Here is an 18,912-nt window from a genome sequence, read left to right as displayed (position 1 = left end):
TAGGTTTATATTGTTTACTGTCCACGGTCTGGACTACATTGCTGAGATTACATCCCGCGAGGCATACATTCAATTTGTGTGCAGCTCATGATACTAAAGATTATGAGTTGGTGAATTTGAATGTGGAATGGTAAAAGTTCTTTTCAAACTCATAGTCACAGTAGTGGCCTGTCGGATTTGCTTATGAGATTTTCTTCAGGTGAACGAGCCGTCCGTGCTTCTGTGTATAGTGCACATTAGCTTGATATCCTTGGTGCTCAGGGAGCTACTTGGCGTGTAATGCATTTTGAACCTCACTTACCATCATATCAACACTAACAATCTCACCTCTGATCCTGCAGGTCGTAAGAGGGAATGGCGTTGCAACTGTGGGAGCTTTTGAACCAGTGAACGAGACTCAGGTCCATTTAGTTCTTGTATTTCGTAGATGTTATGAACTCCTTTACTTTCTATAAATTCTGTAGGACCTGCAAATAAGATGAGGGGTTTGTCCCTGACCAGCTTATGTTTGTGTTATAGTGAACTTGATTCAGGTCCAGCTTGATGTGGTTCGACGATTCCAGAATTAGCCTTAAGCAGAGCGAATGATGGAGCTTAAACATGAACTCAGATTCGTTCTGTGAAGGTAAATAAACTATTCATGTGGGGGACTACATTTTCACTGTAATTTCAGATGGGTTATCCTAGGAGTGAGACCGGGCCTTGTTGTATATATTTCCCAGGAAAGTCTCGAAGTTCATTACTAAAGAGACCCGGTGCTTTGTGAAGAGCGAGTGAAGGTTGGGGTTTGACCTTATAGTGAAGGCTAGATTTGATCCCTAAAGTGGTGCCATTTAGGGTGGGCTAGGACATTTCTAGTTCATAGGAGTAGGCTAGTAGCTTACCATGAACCGGGCAACAATTGTTTTTTTTCCCCCTAATGTGTGACTTCTTCAGTAGGGGCAAGGTCAAACCCCAACCTGCTCGCTCTTCACGAAGCACCAGGTCTCTGGTTAATGAACTTTGAGACTTCCCTGGGAAATATATACACCGAGGCCCGGTCTCACTCCTAGGATGACTTCTACTTAAGATACTATTAGTCTTACTTTGGGATGAGAATGGTAGGGACAACAGGAAGGGTGCTTCAATATTACCAGATCCATAAGTTACTTGGGTACTTATTTTGTGTGGTAAACATCCATTGTAAAACAACTGTGAGTTAAACTAGCGTTTGGAAAAAAAAAAATTGCAAAGGGATTTGGCTTTAATTTTCTGTTTGCAAAAATGAAAATAAAAACTCTCCGGCGAAGGGATTGGGCTGCCGGTGAGCTAGATCTAGCGCCAACGGCCGTTGCACCTTGGGCCACCCCCGACGAGAGTCTTGCCTAGGTCGCGCGACGTCATCGCCTGGGTTGTGGAACCCCAGGCGTCACGCGATTTGCTGGTTAGATTTAGCCTCGTCGGCCTTTCGCTTGCCCTTAATGAACAGCAGCAATCTAGAATCACTTTTAAAAAGGAGTAAAAATGGATTTTTAGTAAGGTTTTAAGTGCAAAATAGGTAACTGACTAATTTTCATTAACGTAGCTTTTAGCATTCTGAAAATGCTGAAAATTCAATTTTGGTCTCCACTAGCATTGAGCTTTTCAGCTGGCATTTGGCCAAATGCCCCTTGAAAGGGCTCAAACACCCAAACATTTTTTCATAGGGCTTTGCAGGCCAAAAGCCTCTTGAAAAGCGGAACCAAACGCACCCATAAATCTCCCCATGCTTCACCCTTCACTTGGCTCCAAAGAATCTCAGTCGTTTAGCCGCATATGCCCTTTTTTCTGCTCTGGGAATCATCGGATCTGTCCCGCATAAGATCTTAGTTTACTTATTTCCATGGCCAAAATAAATAGCTGAGCAAGCAAATTATCCACCACTCAAAAGATTCAATTGGACCCCACAAGGAATTGGTGATAGGAAATGCACTAAATTACACTCCCCATCCAATCTCACACGAGTCAAAAACCTTATCCCAAAACCTCATCCGCTCTCTCCCTCTCCCTCCACTCATTCTCTCTTCTTCCATTTACCAGAAACACTAAATTGGACACATTGAAGATAAGCCTTTGAGCAGAAAGAAAGGATTCATCTGAAGAGAACTCGTACCCACATTGCCAAACTCCCTTCTCCTCACCTGGAAAACTAGTTAAGAACATGTCTTCCTCCAATCTGACAATGTGGGTGTCCTCGAAGCCTTCTATTTCCGACGCTTCTTCGCTCTCCTTCCGCTCCTCTGTCGGCTCATTCGTCCAGCTCCCTTCCTCTGGGAACCCATCTAGAGCCAACTCGGCGGCCCCGATTCAGTGCAATCTCCGAGAGCTCCGGGACCGCATCGACTCGGTCAAGAACACCCAGAAGATCACTGAGGCCATGAAGCTTGTGGCGGCTGCCAAGGTCAGGAGAGCCCAGGAAGCTGTTGTCAATGGAAGACCCTTCTCAGAGACACTGGTCGAAGTTCTCTACAACATCAATGAGCAACTCCAGACCGAGGACATCGATGTGCCGCTCACCAACGTGAGGCCTGTCAAGAAGGTCGCCCTGGTGGTCGTCACCGGCGATCGGGGCCTCTGCGGCGCTTTCAACAACAACATCATCAAGAAGGCCGAGGCGAGGATCGCCGAGCTCAAGGATCTCGGCCTCAACTACACTGTGATCAGCGTTGGCAAAAAGGGCAATGCCTATTTCCTAAGGAGGCCTTACATTCCTGTCGACAAGTTCCTTGAGGGCGGTTCGCTGCCGACCGCGAAGGAAGCTCAGGCCATCGCCGATGATGTTTTCTCGCTATTCGTCAGTGAGGAAGTCGATAAAGTGGAGCTCCTCTATACCAAGTTCGTGTCCCTGGTGAAATCCGACCCGGTGATCCACACCCTCCTGCCTCTCTCGCCCAAGGGTGAGATCTGCGACTTGAATGGGAACTGTGTGGACGCGGCCGACGATGAGTTCTTCAGGCTGACCACCAGGGAGGGCAAGTTGACCGTAGAGAGAGACATGATCAGGACGGAAACGGTCGACTTCTCGCCCATCTTGCAGTTCGAGCAAGACCCGGTTCAGATTCTCGATGCCTTGTTGCCCCTGTACCTCAACAGCCAGATCCTGAGGGCGCTTCAGGAGTCTCTGGCCAGCGAGCTCGCCTCCAGGATGAGCGCCATGAGCAACGCCACCGACAATGCTTCGGAACTGAAGAAGACGCTCTCCAGGGTGTACAACAGACAGCGCCAAGCCAAGATCACCGGTGAGATACTGGAGATCGTTGCTGGTGCCAATGCTCTCTCCTAGAGCGATAACGAAAGATTCAAACCGGTTCCTTCAGCGACCCAAACTGGTGCTCTTATTCGTGTAGGTACGTTCAAGCATGCTAAGAGAAAAGACCCTCTTCTTCATTCATTCAGATATGGTTTGATCCAGGACTTGCAGATAAACAAGGCCGATTTTTGTTGTAATTCTCCGAATTTCCGTATAAACTCTGCGCACGAATGAGGATTGAAATCGCGTATTACTTAACTCGCATCTCATCAAGTCCATGTATTAGTACCTCTAGCTTTATCTGAAAAACAGAATCTATGTGTTTACCTCTAGCTTTGTCTGAAAAAAAAAAAAAAAAGATTAACCAAGCGACAATCTCTGGAGCTTACTTTAGATACAAAATAAGAGTTTGCACAATGCTTTTCACGATACTGCTTTTAGCTTCAGAAAGCTGTAGGAGTTCCAACCAACGAGGGATGTTTCTAAAGATCCTTAGGGAACTGATCCTCAACCCCTCGATCGCCATAAAAAGAGAGAGAGAGAGAGAGAAAATATCGCCCGTTGATCGTAAAATATGTAATGCTTCCGTGTGTTATGATAGTTTTCATTGGTTTTTCGAAAAAAAAAAAATGCAAGGAGTCACGACCCCGTTGCAACTCAAGAACGATCCGTCCCTCGACGAACCAAATCGATGCTCGGCCGTGGTTTTTTTTTTTTTTTTTTTGCAGCCTTTTTGAACAATTAGGCCTTGCTTGGTCCAATTTATGAGATTAATTTACTCAAGGAATGAGAAGAATTCTAAAAAAATTTCCATGCTTGCAAGATCCATTCCCAAGATTGTTTCTATCCAAACATAAAAATCATGCTAATTGGATTAACACTCAAAGAATAATCCAATTTCAAAGGTGAATCAAATGAGGACAAAAACGCTCTCCACAACCGCGTGTGGAAAATATCTATTGCACCATCAGGGCAGGGGTGGTCCCAAGGGAATCTCATGTAAAACTTTTTTTTACTAAATTTTCATATATATCTTTGTAATTTTTTCAGGTAAAATTTGTAATTATCGCCACCTAAAATAGGAAAAAAATGACTTCAACTCTAAACAACTTAAATAAACTCCGTTCAATAAAAAGTAGAAACGAAATTTATCCATGCGTTACTTGAATTATTCAGCTACTAAAGAAAACTTACATTAAATATGGTTAAAGGGAAATATTTTCTTTTATCATCTAGTTTATTAAAGGGCGATATTTTCTTTTATCTCCGGTCGCCGGAAATTTCCTCTTGTTAAATAGGGGAAAATATGGCCGTGTACTAAACTGAAATTCTCCAATTTTTTTTTTTAATTTAAAAAAATCGAGGGTCATATATGACCGTGGACAAACGATCTTATCATATAAAGCGTGAAATTGATGCAATCGTATAATTCGTATGCCATTTCGAATGAAAGCTTAGTAGTATATTTTCCTTTGTAATAAAGGGTAAAAAGTTTTTGCTACGCTGAACTAATGATCTGTTTAAAAATTAAAACGTGATCTAGACTGAGATGACTTGATAAACATGAGATGCGGAAAAATTGTCCGAAAAGTCCTAAACATATTGTATTTTTGCCAATTCAGTCATATACCATTTAATTTTGTCAATTCAGTCCTAAACCTTTTCAAGTTTTGCCGGTTGAGTCTATCTGGCCAATCTTGGTCGGGAATCGCCGAAGTGGATGCTGGCCGCCCGCCGACACCGACGTGGAACAATTTTGTAGTGTGGTAATAATGTTTTCAATTTTTTTTTCTTTATACTTTCTTTCCCTTTATTCCTCACTTTTTTTTTTGTTGTGGCCAGTAAGTGTCATCGGAGCCCTCACGAGTCACTAGGTGAGGGTTGCTCCAACGAGGTCGGTCTCACCCAAATTTGGGAAAGGCTGTCTCGCCTGTAGCTAGCAAGTGCTCGACGACCCTTGCCCCGTGGCCGGTGAGGGCTAGGCGACCCTCACCGGTCATAGTAAAGAAAAAATGAAAAGAAAATAAAAAATAAAAAATTCAGGAATCCATTAAGATATTATTAAAATTTCTTCACTTTGGCTGAGGCCGTGCCACATTGATTGGCTAACATCCACGTTAACTATTTCTAGACAAAATTTGCCGGATGGACTCAATTAACAAAACGTAAAAATTTTTTAGGATTGAATTTTTAAAATTAAAATATTTATGACTGAATTGGCAACAATGCAATATGTTTAGGACTTTCTAGACAATTTTTTTTCCACAAGATGCAATTAAAGATTAATGAACTTATTACTTGCCAAATCTCAAGTAGAGTAATTGCCATGCAACATAACTGAGAAAATAAAAATAAAAAATGTTCATCAATGTCCCATTAAAAGCACAAACTTCTAACGCTTGAGAACCGGTTGGAGGGTCTTCTTCTTCACATCTCGAGGAAGAACATCTGCTGTTAATTTTCCCTTTTCAAGAGATTTTAGGGTTTCTAATTTTTTGTTTCTCTCTTTCGCTTCCTTTCAATTTCGTTCCGGGATGAAATTGAAAATCTAGGAGCGAAGGAGGGAGAAAATAAAAATAAAGAATGTCAATGAAGAGCAGAGGATTGGGGGATTCAGCTAATTCCAAGGTGATGATCACAAGGACGTGTGTGTTCTTCCTTTGCCTAGTCAGTTTTCTAGTTGGAATGTCCATCACCAACAGGTACTTTCTTCCCCCTTTTTCAAGAAAAATACTTTCTCGGATTTTTTTTAAAAAGAAGAACCGCCTTAATTTGTTTGAGGTGACGATTTTCTTTTCGATAAATAATTTAAATATACACGAAAGCGAACGTGAGAGGTCCATCGCTTTGAAATCGATTCTCAATTTCGCGCATGGTAACTGTTTATGCGAGCTTTCGCAGTAAAGTAACGGAAAAAATGAGGGACTTTTCGTTAAATACCTAACGGAGCATCGTTCTCGTATCATGTCGGATTGTTAAATAGAACAAAGAGTCCATGGACAATTTGATTTGATATATTCATTTATGTATGTAAACATTTTAATACCGCAAAATAAATTTTAATGTCTCTCCTTTTATTTACATGCTATGAATGAGTAGCAATTTTCTCACCTCTTGCCAAATGCTAACTCATCAGAGACAATTTGTGCCTAGAATATGGATGATGCCTCCAAGTAAAGGCAGAAAAAGCACAGCCTTGGCTGAGCCCAAGCCTCAAGTAAAGGTCTCTATAGGCTGCAATAAGAATCCGGTGAGTTTACATAAATTATGCAAAAAAAGAGTTTAAAAAACAGAATTTAATAAAGGGTAAAATTGTGATTTGGGTAATATTGAGAAATTAATCTAAAAAAAAAGGACCTCCAAAGTATCATTTTTTCATTAGTGTTCATCTATTACTAGGAATGCGTTTTTAATAATCTTCGAGCGAAAATCTGGTGTTATCTTAAAGGGAGATTTTAGCAGACTTTTAATTATGCGCGCGGAATAATAATGTCGATTTAATTTCCAAACCTTCTTCGAGTGATGAATTTTTCAATTTCTTATGCACAAGAAAGGTCATAAATCATCTAAGCAATAGCAGCCGAGCGGACACATTGATGATCAGCAAGCAATCCGAAATGTAAGTAATTCAGCTTAGTTTCTCATTTTTCTATTTTCGCTTTTTCGCATTTCATGCATTCAATTTTTTCGACAAATCCTCGCGTGAATGAACTAATATTTGGATTAGCTTTACTAAACCTTGAACCTTTCATTAATTGCAGGACGACAGATCAGACCATCGCGGAGTTAGAGAAAAAATTGGCGATGGCGAAGGCAAAACAAGAGACCATGGGGGACGGATCTCCAAATTCGGTGAATTCGGATACCGCGAAATCGGCGAAAGCCGATAAGTATTTCATGGTCATCGGAATAAATACCGGCTTCAGTACTAGAAGGCGAAGAGATTCGGTTCGCGAAACGTGGATGCCACAAGGTAAATGCGTGAATTGATTTTTCGCGTTAATGTTCACGTTTTGGGTTATGTTCACTTTGATGAAATGCTTCATCTGTTGGGCAATCCATAACTTGATGAGTGGAATTAACAATGGCAGGGGAGAAGAGAAAGAAGTTGGAAAAAGAGAAGGGTATAGTCATGCGCTTTGTAGTTGGTCGCAGGTGACATTCTTGATCTCATATTTTATTATTATTACTATTATTATTATATATGGAAGTCTCAAAACTTGTCATCAAACTGTAAATTGAGTCTTAAAGCTTTCAAAAAGCACAATTAAGTCCTAAAACTTGTCAAGTTGGTGCAATCAAATCCTTTCAGTAACTTCGTCCAACTTGACAAACAAAAAATAATAACAAGTTTAAGGATTTGATTGCGCCAACTTGATAATTTTAACACTTAATTGCACTTTTTGAAAGTTTTAGGACTCAATTGCACTTTTTGCAAGTTGTACGGCTCACTTGCATTTCCACGACGAGTTTTAAGACTTGATTGCACATTTTGAAAGTTTTAGACCTCAATTGCACTTCTATAATAAGATTTAGGACTTTCAATATACTCATCTTTTTTTCGTTGAGCAAAGAATAAATACATACATTTATCATATATATATTTTTAAAGTAATTTGCATACGTTGAGATAAGAATTTACAGAAATAAAACGGATATGTCATAAATAGGATGTTGTTAAGTAACCAAGGTAATACTTTATTTATGGCCCTTCCAATGCAAAAGAACAATAGGATATCTTCTAACAAAAAGTTTGTACACAACTCGTCTCGACTTGATTATTAAAGAGTTACTTCAATCACAAAATCGACCTTCACCTAAAGTTTTGAAAGTGCAATGAAAATGAACATTCGTATAAGTATAATTCATTTGTCAATAATCCCACATTAATTGAGAAACAAATAACTTTGACGAGCTCAAAAAAATTTACTTGAGTTCCCTACTTCTTGATCTCTATATCAATCGAGCTACCTAAATCCAAAAATAATTTTTTTGAACTCAAGTAGCATGATAGCCAAATTCGAGTAGCTTTCGCGTTGCATCCTTGTAGGGTCGGTTAGAATTTTTTGGCAAATCGCTATGCCTAAATGTCGTTCTTTCCTATTAGTGTCGTTGATTAAGTTTGAGGATATTGGCCCAAGCCTAAACGAGAAATATGTAATTGGAGAGATAATCTGTAGGACCACCGCAAACTGTTCTAATTATATCTAAATTTCGTTTTGTTTTAATTAGCGGTATATTTTCTGTCCCTAATAAATGTTATATTAATGGTACATTTTTTTAACCCTAATGAATTTTATTTTGGTTAATAGTATGAAACCCGGTGGTGCTTTGGATCAAGCTGTCGACGAGGAAGAAAAACTTTACGGTGACCTTTTGAGACTGGTATTACTCAACTTCTAATCAAATATTAATCTCCATATTTTATTTATTTATTTAGTTAATCTTCTTGATTATTACAATGTTTATTCGGGCAGGATCATGTTGAGGCCTACCTAGAATTATCAGCCAAGACAAAGAAATATTTTGCCACCGCCGTCTCGTTGTGGGATGCCGAGTTCTACATCAAAGTGGATGACGATGTTCACGTCAACTTAGGTAAATAAATCACTTACTAATTATTCTTGAATTGGAAGATAATCCACAGGTTTTGATTTTCGTAAGAATATCGTCTACTGTTTGATTGGGGTGATCAATTCCAGATCGGGAATCTAAAACCTACCCAATCGGAGCTAATTCCTAATTTTTCGAATTGAGAGCCGAATCGGTGGACAATGGAATTGGCCTAACTTTTTTTTTTTTTCGTTTGTTTCATTTATAATTTAATTGCTCTATCACGCGCATTACTTCGCAAAAAATTCTTAATTTTGACATAGCTATGGCATGCTTACGTTGGAATGCTTAACCCCATTATTTTTGGCAATAGTCTCCGATTAAGATACATGCACGATTTGATTTAAAACCAGTTCAAGTATAGAATTGGCCTTGAAATCGGTTCCAACCTCACTATTTTTGGCAACAGTCTCCAATTAAGACACTTGTAGGATTTGATTTAAAACCGATTCAAGGGTAGAACTGGCCTTGAAATCGGTTCAAAACCCGTTCTACTTGGGAACCGGCCTCGGTCGGTCCAATGCCAAGAATCGCGAACCGGAGCGGTCTCTATGCAAACTGATTTGGTAAGACCGATTCGGTTCGGTTCGGTTCGGTTCGGTTCGATTATCGGATTGAGCCAGCTCTGTCGTTCACCCTTTTGATATAGCACACAATCTAACTCGGCTCGCTTTTGGTGCAGCGACACTTGGCATGATTCTTGCAGGACATCGTTGGAAACCTCGTGTTTACGTTGGTTGCATGAAGTCAGGCCCCGTTCTTGCTAGAAAGTAAGTTCATTGAATTACAATTTTTTTATTTTCTAAGTCAATTTCCTACTGAATTTTCTAAAGTTTTAAACCCTTTTTTTTTTATGGGAAAAGAGGAGTGAAATATCACGAACCAGAGTTTTGGAAGTTTGGTGACATGGGCAACAATTACTTTCGCCATGCGACGGGACAATTATATGCAATTTCAAAGGATTTGGCTTCTTATATATCCACAAATCAGTAAGCTTGCTATTCAATAATATTTATGTTTTTCTAATTTGATTAATTTTCCGGAAAAAATCGACCAATTTCTTTATTTTTTTTCAATTTATTCTCGTAGTGATGTGTTGCACAAATACGCAAACGAGGACGTTTCGCTTGGGTCTTGGATCATTGGCTTAGACGTCGAGCACGTCGACGACCGCCGGCTCTGCTGCGGAACTCCACCGGGTGATTAACTAAACAATGCATGATCATATTAAAATTAAATAACAGCCGTGCCCTCATCGACTAAGTCTGTCACTTATCGATAATAACGAAAATAATAAATGAATGATTTCGTTTTCAGATTGCGAGTGGAAGGCGATAGCCGGGTCGACCTGCGCGGCGTCGTTTGATTGGAGATGCAGCGGGATATGCAGCTCCGTGGAGAGGGTGAAGGAAGTTCACGAGCTCTGTGGAGAGGACGAGGATGCATTGTGGAGTACCAGCTTCTGAAGCCGGTGTGTCATTTACATATTTGAAACATTTCAATTTATCATGAAATTAATTTTTCTCGAAATAAACACGATCTAAGTTTTTCCTGGACGACCAATTTCCGATTGTCATATATTCATTTACGGTTTGTGTCGATAACAGTCGTGACGGCGTTTACTTTTTCGTAACATATAGTTAAACTCCGTATGAACTTTGCAAGAAACGTAACCTAAGTGAGTAATTGGTCCTATTTTAACTCACTGATGTGTGGTCCATATTTATTTTGTTTCGTAACAAGATATGTTTAGGGGTACTTGTTAATATCCATTCGCTAATGCACTGTCTTAACAAGTTGTAATTGGCTTTTAGTTTTTCCCTAACACTATGTCTAATAAAATATTAAAATAATAATAAAATCACTCTTTTATCCAACCGTTTAAACTTTTAAAACGGTTGACTGTAATCCCACAAAACCTCATAATGTCAAACTTTATATTAGTTTTACGAGGAACAAGTTTTCGTCGTGCCATGGTCCGTAAATTCGTTACTCGGGATGCTTGAGCTCAAGGATCCGAGTTTGAGTTCGTAAAGGAAGCCCGATTCAAGTGGATTTTGTCGGTTCGAGTAAGTTTCATGAAAAGGGCTTCCTACTTTGGATCCATATAAAAATGTGGGCGTTGGTTTTGGCTCTCGGTGAGCAGAGAAGCATTTGGCTGTAATAATGAATTGTACTGCGTGCTCGTGAATTACATCCCGAAGAACTTGCAAGTGTTTTGAGATTGAAGATTGTTTTGGAAGCCTGTAAATCTTGTGATAACATTTATGGATTTCATTGCGAGATTGCAGATTGTTTTCGAAGCCTGTAAATCTTGTGATAATATTTGTGAATTTTATTGCGAGATTGAAGATTGTTTCGTGAGAAATTTGCAATAGCTAAATACTATTGGGTGTCGGTAGAGATTGTGAACTACCGAGATTGTTTGAACGCCTGGAATATGGTTTCAATCTCTATCGCATTGCTCGTACATTGCTCTCCTTATAGAGTAGGTCTCATCAATCAAGCCACATAAATTCGGTGTCCAATTAATTCACTTAATTGTTTATTATTTTGTTTGATGGCTTGTTCTTCGCAACATTCATTGATTTGTTTTGATGTGTCCACACAAGTCAACTGGTGATTTGTTTCATTAGGTAGTGAGGCAGTGGCAGGTCCCATCTCGCATCTCCCCAAGGTGGTCGGAAATATAACCAGGATTCATTTATTTCACGAAAAATAGCTTCTAGGAAAATATTTTTTTTCAGATTTTTCGGTATTTGATTTACAAAAAATAAACTAGCCACAAAAAATAGCTTCTAGGCCGGGAAGGATCATTGGCCGACCCTCGCCAATGCTGGGTGAGGGCGTCTCGGCCCTCGCTTGATGCCCTTGCCGGCTGAAGTGAGGGCGCGCGACCCCTCGCCCGTATCTAGCATATTGCGACACCCTAGCTTGTGGCTAGCGAGGGTTGGTCGGCGATCCTTGCTAACCTCAGTAAAAAAAGAAAAGAAAAGAAAAAGTAAAGAGAGATTAAAAAAGAAGAAGAAAAGAACCAAAAATTAGAAAAATATTAATTGAAAAATGTCTACGTCGGCGTCGGTCATGCTACGTACGATGGTCCAGCTTTCACGTAAGTGATTTCCAATCAAAATTAACCGGATAAATTCAATTGACAAAATATGAAAAGCATTATGACTAAATCGACATAATTAAAAGGTTAATGGCTATTTTGGCGGTTTTCTCAAATTACTGCCACATATAAAGTGTGAGAAGGAATGCGCAATATGAAAATGGTATTATTTCGTCAGATAAGTGTTGTGAAAAATCTGTGTTCTGGTGTGGTGTCGTTGCAATGGATTCAAAGTTATCATCAAGACATCATTCTGAAATGAGCCGGCTTAGAGATTGCATCGCCAGAGCCAGCGAGTGTGCGTGACACTCACCGACTGCTTGAGCAAGAACAAACACCTTTCGCTATCAACATACATATGAATACAGAGTTACGTGTTCGCAACGGAAACGAGCGCCGGTCAATTTCTGTCGCCATTAGAAATTGCCAGGACCCTGTCCTTCGGTTCCCCGGAGAAAACCATAATTTTTGCCTCTGCGTGCCGATAAGCGCGTGCAATCGTCTCCCGTCCTTTTGTTCCTCCCAATCTGTCAGTCGTTTGAGTCCAACCCATCTCTTGTTCTGCTCTGCTCTCCTCATTCCCATCTCCAGTCTCGCCTTCTTTTGTCCCCTCTTCGGTAAAGTTCCTTTCTTTTTTTTTCTTTCTTCTTGGTTTTTTCAAATTTATCTAAGACGCCCTGTTTTGTAGTATCCGTAGCTTTTGGCTTTCTGGGTTGCGTTCATGATTTGTCGTTCGGAATTCTCAGGGAGTGATCGCAGTTGGGCAGCAGCTGATATGGCCAATAGCGATTTCAAACTTCAACGCCCCTTTGGTCTGTTGTCGACCCCCTCCACAAATCCCCCCTCCCTGCTTAGTTATTTTCACATAATTCCTTTCGTACGTGCTACTGGTTTCCCTTTTGCTGAATTGAGGTTTGAGAATGCTTTGGATTTCTTGAAGTACTGGTTACTGCTACTTACTGACGCTGAATTGTGGGTTTTAGGGATCAGTAGTTAGTAATTTAGATGAGCACAATTAGAATGGATATGCTGAGGTTGAAACCTCACTTGCTCAGATTATACCGGGTGGGGTTTCCCGTGCTGGCATGTGATTGGTATTTCATTCCCAGCTGGAGTAATTAAGGCTTGGACTGTACTGATTTCGAAGTTCTTTCCCTGGAATAATTTTCTTCTGATGAATTTGAATTGGTGGGTATGGTTACGTGGATGGTTTTAATGGAGAGATTTCTTAGTTAAGTGAAGGAACGTGAGGTTTGCTGCGGGCAGTCCATTTCTTTATATGATGTGTCGAAGTAAAGCCGTAGATACTTTTCTCTTTTTTTGTGTGTGTGTGTGTGTGTCCTTTTGATCATAGATTTTTGGCTTCATTGTTCATTCCACCTTTGTAAAGCTTCTGACCGGTCACAAGATGCATTGGCGAGTCCTTGGTTTTGATTGTATAGCAGTCTATGCCTCGCTTGGGTTTATCACTCTGGTTTTAAGTTGTTGACTTCTCCAATATCAGAAATGAGGCGAGCAGAAGCTGCTAGGATCAGAGAGAAGTATCCAGATAGAATACCTGTGAGGATATTTTGAACAAGCCTCTAGATATTGACTCCTTTCATTGGTTTTGCATTCTGACACTGTGTGCTAATCGTATATGCCATGCAGGTGATTGTGGAGCGTGCTGATAGAAGCAACATCTCTGACATTGATAAGAGGAAGTTAGTTGCTCCTGTGCTCGTGTTACAATTGCTTTCTTTTCCACAAACATGATGGCTTCCTCATTTTCTCTGTTTGTGTTGGGATTTTTATGGTTGACCTGTTGAGTAATCCTTTTCGGTATGCACTTCTTTCACACAGTGAATTTGTAAAAACTTATAACTTTGGAACTCTAGCTATGGTTCTGTCCATGTGTTTTTCTCGAATTTATAGTTATCAAATGGTGACTAGAAAGAGGTAGCAACTGTGTCATTGCATCCCAATTGCATCTTCAGTTTTTAGTTATGCATATCGGGCTTAAAACATTAACTTTAACCCAAAATGATAAACAACTATTATATATGAAAACCAGCAGTTCTTATCACTTTGCAATTGCTTTTGTCTGAATTGTGTGATTCAAGTGATGTACATTTATACTGTTTTATCTGGTTTGACCATTGCCAGCCTGGTGGATATTGCGAGCATGAACAAAAAATTTAGCTGTTCTTCTGTTTTAGTATAAAATATCGTGACCACTTTCATGTCATTTACGAATTATTGGTTCACCCAAGATAAGCATTGTTCCATCATTTTCTTATCATCTCGCTTATTTTAAATAAGTTTGAATCCAATTGCCTCTTTACTTAGTAAAATCCTCCTGTCATGTTCCTTCTCATCTTGCATTTGCATACCATGTGAAGGAACAGACAACTGTGTCATTTTCTTCTCTTTTAACTTTACCTTTGCCAGTTCTACCTATAAATATTGATATGGAATGCTCTGTATCCTGTGTATAATAAGAGAATATGCCTCGTGTGATTATTGCAGATACCTTGTCCCTGCTGACATAACTGCAGGGCAGCTTGTTTATGTTGTTCGCAAAAGAATCAAGCTTAGTCCTGAGAAGGCTCTGTTCATCTTTGTCAAGAACACTCTACCTCCTACTGGTAAGTAGTGTCACAATGCATCCTTGCTATATGTTAATAAGTTGAGATTCTATGACTGAGATCTTGTGTTTCAGCTTCCTTGATGTCAGCGATATATGAGGAATTCAAGGACGAGGATGGCTTTCTTTACCTGACTTACAGCGGAGAAAATTCTTTTGGATTCCGTGCAGAGTAGCTTGGACGAGTATAGATACCTGAAAGTGTAGATATTGGTCGATGCGCCGATTCATTAGTTCATTGTTTGATTAGGTTCGAGGTGATATTATCTTTTCTTCTTAATAGTAATACCGTCTGCTTAATCTGTCTGTAACTATTGCTTGGACTGATGAAAACTGGACTGGTCTGTTTTCTATGAAGACGAACCATGTGTTATGACCAATGGATCTGTGCAAGTAGAGTGAAATTGAAGAGAGAGAGAGGAACCATGTGTTATGACCAATGGATCTGCTGCAAGTAGAGTGAAATTGAAGAGAGAGAGAGAGAGAGAGAGAGAGAGAGAGAGAGAGAGGTTGGCGACATTGATGGAACAAATTTGAAGCTTCTATGCTGCATAAAAGAGGGTACAATGCCGATGCTGCAACTATATACTGAGAGACAAATGGTTTTTGCAGTCTTCATTAATGTGGATACAACCGCCTTGTTCTTCATTTGGAGGAGCCTTTTTTCTGACACTGATTCTTGATCCATTTGATGCTACTCGATGTCCCATTCTTGATCTTCTGTGCTCCGGCCGCGGCCGCTGCTTTTGCCTTGGTAAACGCGGCCTTGGACTCCCCCTTCTTCTGATTGCTCCCTTCGTCCTTCTTGGCGCCATCATCCTCCATAGCCCCAAAACCGCCGGCTCCCCATTGATCAGCCCAGCTCGGCGCTTCGCTAGCCATCTCCTCGAATCTTCCTGCGAGTCGAATACACAAAAAAAGGCCCTCCTCCTGAAACACGTCTCGGCAATCAAGAACAGCCCTTCTCTGGTATTTTGACCATTGAATCAACAAAAACTGCTAAGCTTCAGAGTTAGGTCTAGATAAACAATCAGCAAAATGCCTACTTCCCTGAAACATTACAGTGCAGAAATTTGAACCCTTTTTCGGGTATTGGAGGCTTGTAGGTGTTTTATATCCGTTTATGCTTGAAATTTCAAGATTTCTACAAATTAAAACACGAGAGAGAGAGAGAGAGAGAGAGAGAGAGAGAGGAGTACCTGGAGATGTCTGATGAGAGCTCTGCTGATGAAAATGGTGATGGGATCTTAGTATAAGGTTGGAGCACATAGCAAGGAAAGCCTTGGATGGTAAGAAAGGCATGTGGGTAGGCTGTCTGTCGCCAACTTTGATCCTTCTCATCTTTTTTTAAAAAAGGACTTGCCAACTACTCACTCCTTTCCAAGTTGTGAACCACCTTCCCTTTTGGCAATAATTTCTATAATGATCTTAGCTAATCACGTACCGTTCACATAAAATATTCTCACAAGTGGGATCCATGCAGTGAACGTATGCTCAAGTTTCAATTTTTAAGTGGCTAAATTCAATTAAATTTACTGCCGTTGAATATAATAACATAGTTCCTTCCTCTTATCCCAAAAAAGAGGGGAAAAAAAAAAATGACAGCTCACCATTTATTATTGTGCTAAGAATAACTAATGCGCTTAGGGCTGTTTGGTGGAGTAATTGAATCTTCGATTCTTGGCTTGTTTATTGGGCATCCACCCCCCAGAAAATCAATCCTTCTCTAGTGTTGATCTCGTCTTGGGGTCCAGTTCGAGCAGATTGCAAATGGGGTGAGGTGAATGAACGCCTATAAAAGTCACTGAGATGAAGAGGTGGATGAGCTTTAGCGAAAACATCAGCTAGCTACTTAGATACGCAAAACCGGAATAGATGATTTCGAAAGTTAGCTTTCCATATTGGGGTGGCGCCGGCCGCTGAGTTGGGTTTGCCGCGGAACTCGCCGTACAAAATGGTTTGCGCTCAATCCATTTTGGATCCATCCCGATTCATGCCATCTATTAGGGGTGATCGGTTTCTGATCATGACGAGAATGGACTTCTTTGTAATGTAATCTAATAGAGGACTCACACCCATAAACCGAAAATAGGATCGGAAGGACCGGTTCCCGGTTTTTGGGATCGGGAACCGGACCAGGTGGTCTTGGGACCGGTCCAGTCCAATTATGGGGTAATCAAATGGAATCGGTTAATTATTAGATTCACATTTAAGAAATGAAAATTAATTTAAAAAAATCGGTCCAGGCGGTCCAGTTTCCCTTAGAATTGGGAACCGGACCGAAAATCACCAATTTTAATTTTATGGAGCCCAAAACCAGACCGAACCGGTCGTCATTTCGGTCCATTCCAAACGGTTCCCGGTTCAATCTGTCCGTCTTGCGCACCCTTACCACCTTTTGGATCGGATTCTGCGAATTGATCTGCTAGCAATTTTAGAAGCGACATGAATCCTAGCGTTGACCGTGCCAGCAGTCAACACAAGATCTTGATCTTTTGTGGGGGTGGGGGGGCAAGAATTTCTTGAGAAGGGAGACGAACGTGGGCTCCAAGAACAGCTTGGTCTTCCATGCCATTTGGACTTTTGGAGTACTCTGAACATGTGAAGAAGTCCGACTTGACCACCTTGGAAAGCGACCAGCTTCGTCTTTGTTCGTGTCAATCTGATGCCAATTTGACTTTAAATCCCAGGCCATTTCATCAGCATGTGTTGTTAATTTGTTATTATAGTGCGAACATAGTATGCTTCGAAGACAAGAAAACGAAGCCTCCAAGGAAAAATTGAACTTTTTGTCCCTGTACTTTCATGCATTTATTCTATTTTGAGTCCCCATACTTTTAAAATTCCTAATCAAGTCCTTCTACTTTTACAGACATTCCAATCAAGTCCCCCCCGATACCAAATACATTTGACGTGCACCATCGATGAAGTGCTTCCTCAGATGTATGCATTTGCTGAATTTCATTCATGTCAAACTCCGATGTTGTCTTGATTGATTATATTTTTCCAACCATGTCCACGTGGACGAACCATGTATTTGACATTCAACATATTTAGGTGTCGTCTGACGGGCGCGTCGATTGAGTTTGGTTAAGATTTGATGTTGGAGGGACTTGATTGAAAAATTTGAGAAAGTAGAACTTGATTTGACAAATTAAGCGCACGGATAACTTGATTAGAAAGATCGTGATAGTACATGAACTAAAAGTGTGAAAGTTCTATAAAAGAACGAGAAGAAAATCCGTAGGTATGTGCAGAGCTTTCCCCGATCGCGCACCTCCGCCTTTAAGAGGAGTTTCTCTATGCTTATGGGAATATAGAATAATAATGTCATGTGTCGTATTGACGTGATATAGTTATGGATAAGTCTTTCCTACCTCGAGATAGTGCATTTTAATTGCTAACATAAATAGTGAACCAAAATACCCAATCGATTAGTGCTAAGCATAGAAAATGTAGTAATTGAGAAAAGTGTCAAAAAAGTCCTAAACCTATTGTATTAGTGCCAATTCAATTCTAATTTTTTTTTATACCAATTCAAACCTAAACATTTTGCATTGATACCAATTCAGTCCTAAATCTTTTGTATTTATGCCAATTGAGTCAATTCGGCCAATTTGGTCGGAAATCGCTGGCATAGACGTCAATTATCCAACGTGGCATGGCTGGCACTAACGTGGATGTTTTTTTTAATATTTTTTAATATTTTAAATTATAAAAAATGCTTACAAATTATTTAAAATATTAGAATAATATGAAAAAAATGTCCAAGTCGGTGCCAACCGTGCCATGTAAGACAATCGACGTCCACGTCAGCGATTTTGGCCAAAATTAGCTGGATTAACTTAATTGGCATAAATACAAAAGATTTATGATTGAATTGGCACTAATAAAAGGTTCATGCCTTAATTCGCATAAATGCAAAGGGCTTAAGACTGAATTGACAAAAAAAAAAGGATTTATAACTTAATTGGTATTAATGCATTCAGTTTAGGACGCACTGATGTTGCGCGAGAACTCATGGCTCGAAACTTTTCTTGCACGGGTCCGTGTCAAAGCCTGATTGACTAACGCAGGGTTTGTCATGGACGGCAAGTCGCACGCGTTCCCGAGTTCGGCTCCTGGGAATCGGGATCGAACGCATTTGCAGTCCTCGCGCGCGTCCGGGCTGGTCTCCGCGTAGAGCAATCTTCATAGGTTTTGTTGAACTGGTTTGGGTGGAAAGCGGTAGCAGGAATCGAAGTATGTTTCGATTCATTCTTCTCCTCTCTTCTGAGGAGTCGCGTGATTCAC

The 18,912-nt window shown here is 40.3% G+C and overlaps 4 protein-coding genes and 1 long non-coding RNA gene across 9 annotated transcripts; 4 read left to right on the top strand and 1 right to left on the bottom strand.

Annotated features, from left to right (window-relative positions):
- The first annotated feature begins 1,979 nt into the window (after positions 1 to 1,979).
- LOC115725907 (ATP synthase gamma chain, chloroplastic) lies at positions 1,980 to 3,507 on the top strand. Its single transcript, XM_030655570.2, has one exon. It carries the CDS (start codon positions 2,180 to 2,182, stop codon positions 3,299 to 3,301), a length of 1,122 nt encoding a protein of 373 aa, XP_030511430.1. The 5' UTR covers positions 1,980 to 2,179; the 3' UTR covers positions 3,302 to 3,507.
- Positions 3,508 to 5,884: 2,377 nt separating this feature from the next.
- LOC125314252 lies at positions 5,885 to 6,886 on the top strand. Of its 2 annotated transcripts, none has more exons than XR_007197815.1 (3): positions 5,885 to 5,970; positions 6,422 to 6,518; positions 6,823 to 6,886. It is a non-coding gene; the product is annotated as an uncharacterized LOC125314252 (long non-coding RNA). The 2 variants fall into 2 exon arrangements; XR_007197814.1 differs by having other exon boundaries at positions 6,819 to 6,882.
- Positions 6,887 to 6,940: 54 nt separating this feature from the next.
- On the top strand, positions 6,941 to 10,349 carry LOC115725910 (probable beta-1,3-galactosyltransferase 2). The gene is made up of 8 exons (XM_030655576.2): positions 6,941 to 7,241; positions 7,360 to 7,423; positions 8,581 to 8,653; positions 8,746 to 8,866; positions 9,564 to 9,651; positions 9,745 to 9,870; positions 9,971 to 10,080; positions 10,199 to 10,349. Exons 1-8 carry the CDS (start codon positions 6,941 to 6,943, stop codon positions 10,345 to 10,347), a joined length of 1,032 nt encoding a protein of 343 aa, XP_030511436.2. The 3' UTR covers positions 10,348 to 10,349.
- A 1,987-nt stretch (positions 10,350 to 12,336) lies between these two features.
- LOC115725893 (autophagy-related protein 8B-like) lies at positions 12,337 to 14,992 on the top strand. 4 transcript variants are annotated; one of them, XM_048276221.1, is made up of 6 exons: positions 12,337 to 12,610; positions 12,740 to 12,847; positions 13,498 to 13,553; positions 13,644 to 13,696; positions 14,502 to 14,620; positions 14,695 to 14,992. In XM_048276221.1, exons 1-6 carry the CDS (start codon positions 12,352 to 12,354, stop codon positions 14,793 to 14,795), a joined length of 696 nt encoding a protein of 231 aa, XP_048132178.1. In that variant the 5' UTR covers positions 12,337 to 12,351; the 3' UTR covers positions 14,796 to 14,992. The 4 variants fall into 4 exon arrangements, with proteins under 4 accessions (XP_048132178.1, XP_030511409.2, XP_048132179.1 ...); XM_030655549.2 differs by having other exon boundaries at positions 12,740 to 12,805; positions 14,695 to 14,930; XM_048276222.1 differs by lacking the exon at positions 12,740 to 12,847 and having other exon boundaries at positions 14,695 to 14,930.
- Positions 14,993 to 15,149: 157 nt separating this feature from the next.
- LOC115725894 lies at positions 15,150 to 16,036 on the bottom strand. Its single transcript, XM_030655551.2, has 2 exons — positions 15,819 to 16,036; positions 15,150 to 15,515 (listed from the first exon to the last, which is right to left on the bottom strand). The coding sequence occupies exons 1-2, from the start codon at positions 15,958 to 15,960 to the stop codon at positions 15,265 to 15,267; spliced, it is 393 nt and encodes a 130-aa protein (XP_030511411.1). The 5' UTR covers positions 15,961 to 16,036; the 3' UTR covers positions 15,150 to 15,264.
- Positions 16,037 to 18,912: the final 2,876 nt, after the last annotated feature.

Source organism: Rhodamnia argentea, chromosome 3 (assembly GCF_020921035.1).
Source record: "Rhodamnia argentea isolate NSW1041297 chromosome 3, ASM2092103v1, whole genome shotgun sequence".
NCBI lineage: Eukaryota > Viridiplantae > Streptophyta > Magnoliopsida > Myrtales > Myrtaceae > Rhodamnia > Rhodamnia argentea.
Note: the sequence above shows the minus strand (reverse complement) of the source record. Positions and strands in the feature narration are given on the sequence as shown.

Coding starts and splice junctions, on each gene's coding strand:
- LOC115725907 (XM_030655570.2), top strand. CDS start 2,180: ATGTCTTCCTCCAATCTGACAATGTGGGTGTCCTCGAAGCCTTCTATT.
- LOC115725910 (XM_030655576.2), top strand. CDS start 6,941: ATGCATTCAATTTTTTCGACAAATCCTCGCGTGAATGAACTAATATTT. Junction 7,242..7,359: donor CGAAACGTGGATGCCACAAG/GTAAATGCGTGA, acceptor TAACAATGGCAG/GGGAGAAGAGAAAGAAGTTG. Junction 8,867..9,563: donor CGATGTTCACGTCAACTTAG/GTAAATAAATCA, acceptor CTTTTGGTGCAG/CGACACTTGGCATGATTCTT.
- LOC115725893 (XM_048276221.1), top strand. CDS start 12,352: ATGAATACAGAGTTACGTGTTCGCAACGGAAACGAGCGCCGGTCAATT. Junction 12,611..12,739: donor CTTCTTTTGTCCCCTCTTCG/GTAAAGTTCCTT, acceptor CGGAATTCTCAG/GGAGTGATCGCAGTTGGGCA. Junction 14,621..14,694: donor GAACACTCTACCTCCTACTG/GTAAGTAGTGTC, acceptor CTTGTGTTTCAG/CTTCCTTGATGTCAGCGATA.
- LOC115725894 (XM_030655551.2), bottom strand. CDS start 15,960: ATGAGAAGGATCAAAGTTGGCGACAGACAGCCTACCCACATGCCTTTC. Junction 15,516..15,818: donor CTCTCATCAGACATCTCCAG/GTACTCCTCTCT, acceptor TTCGACTCGCAG/GAAGATTCGAGGAGATGGCT.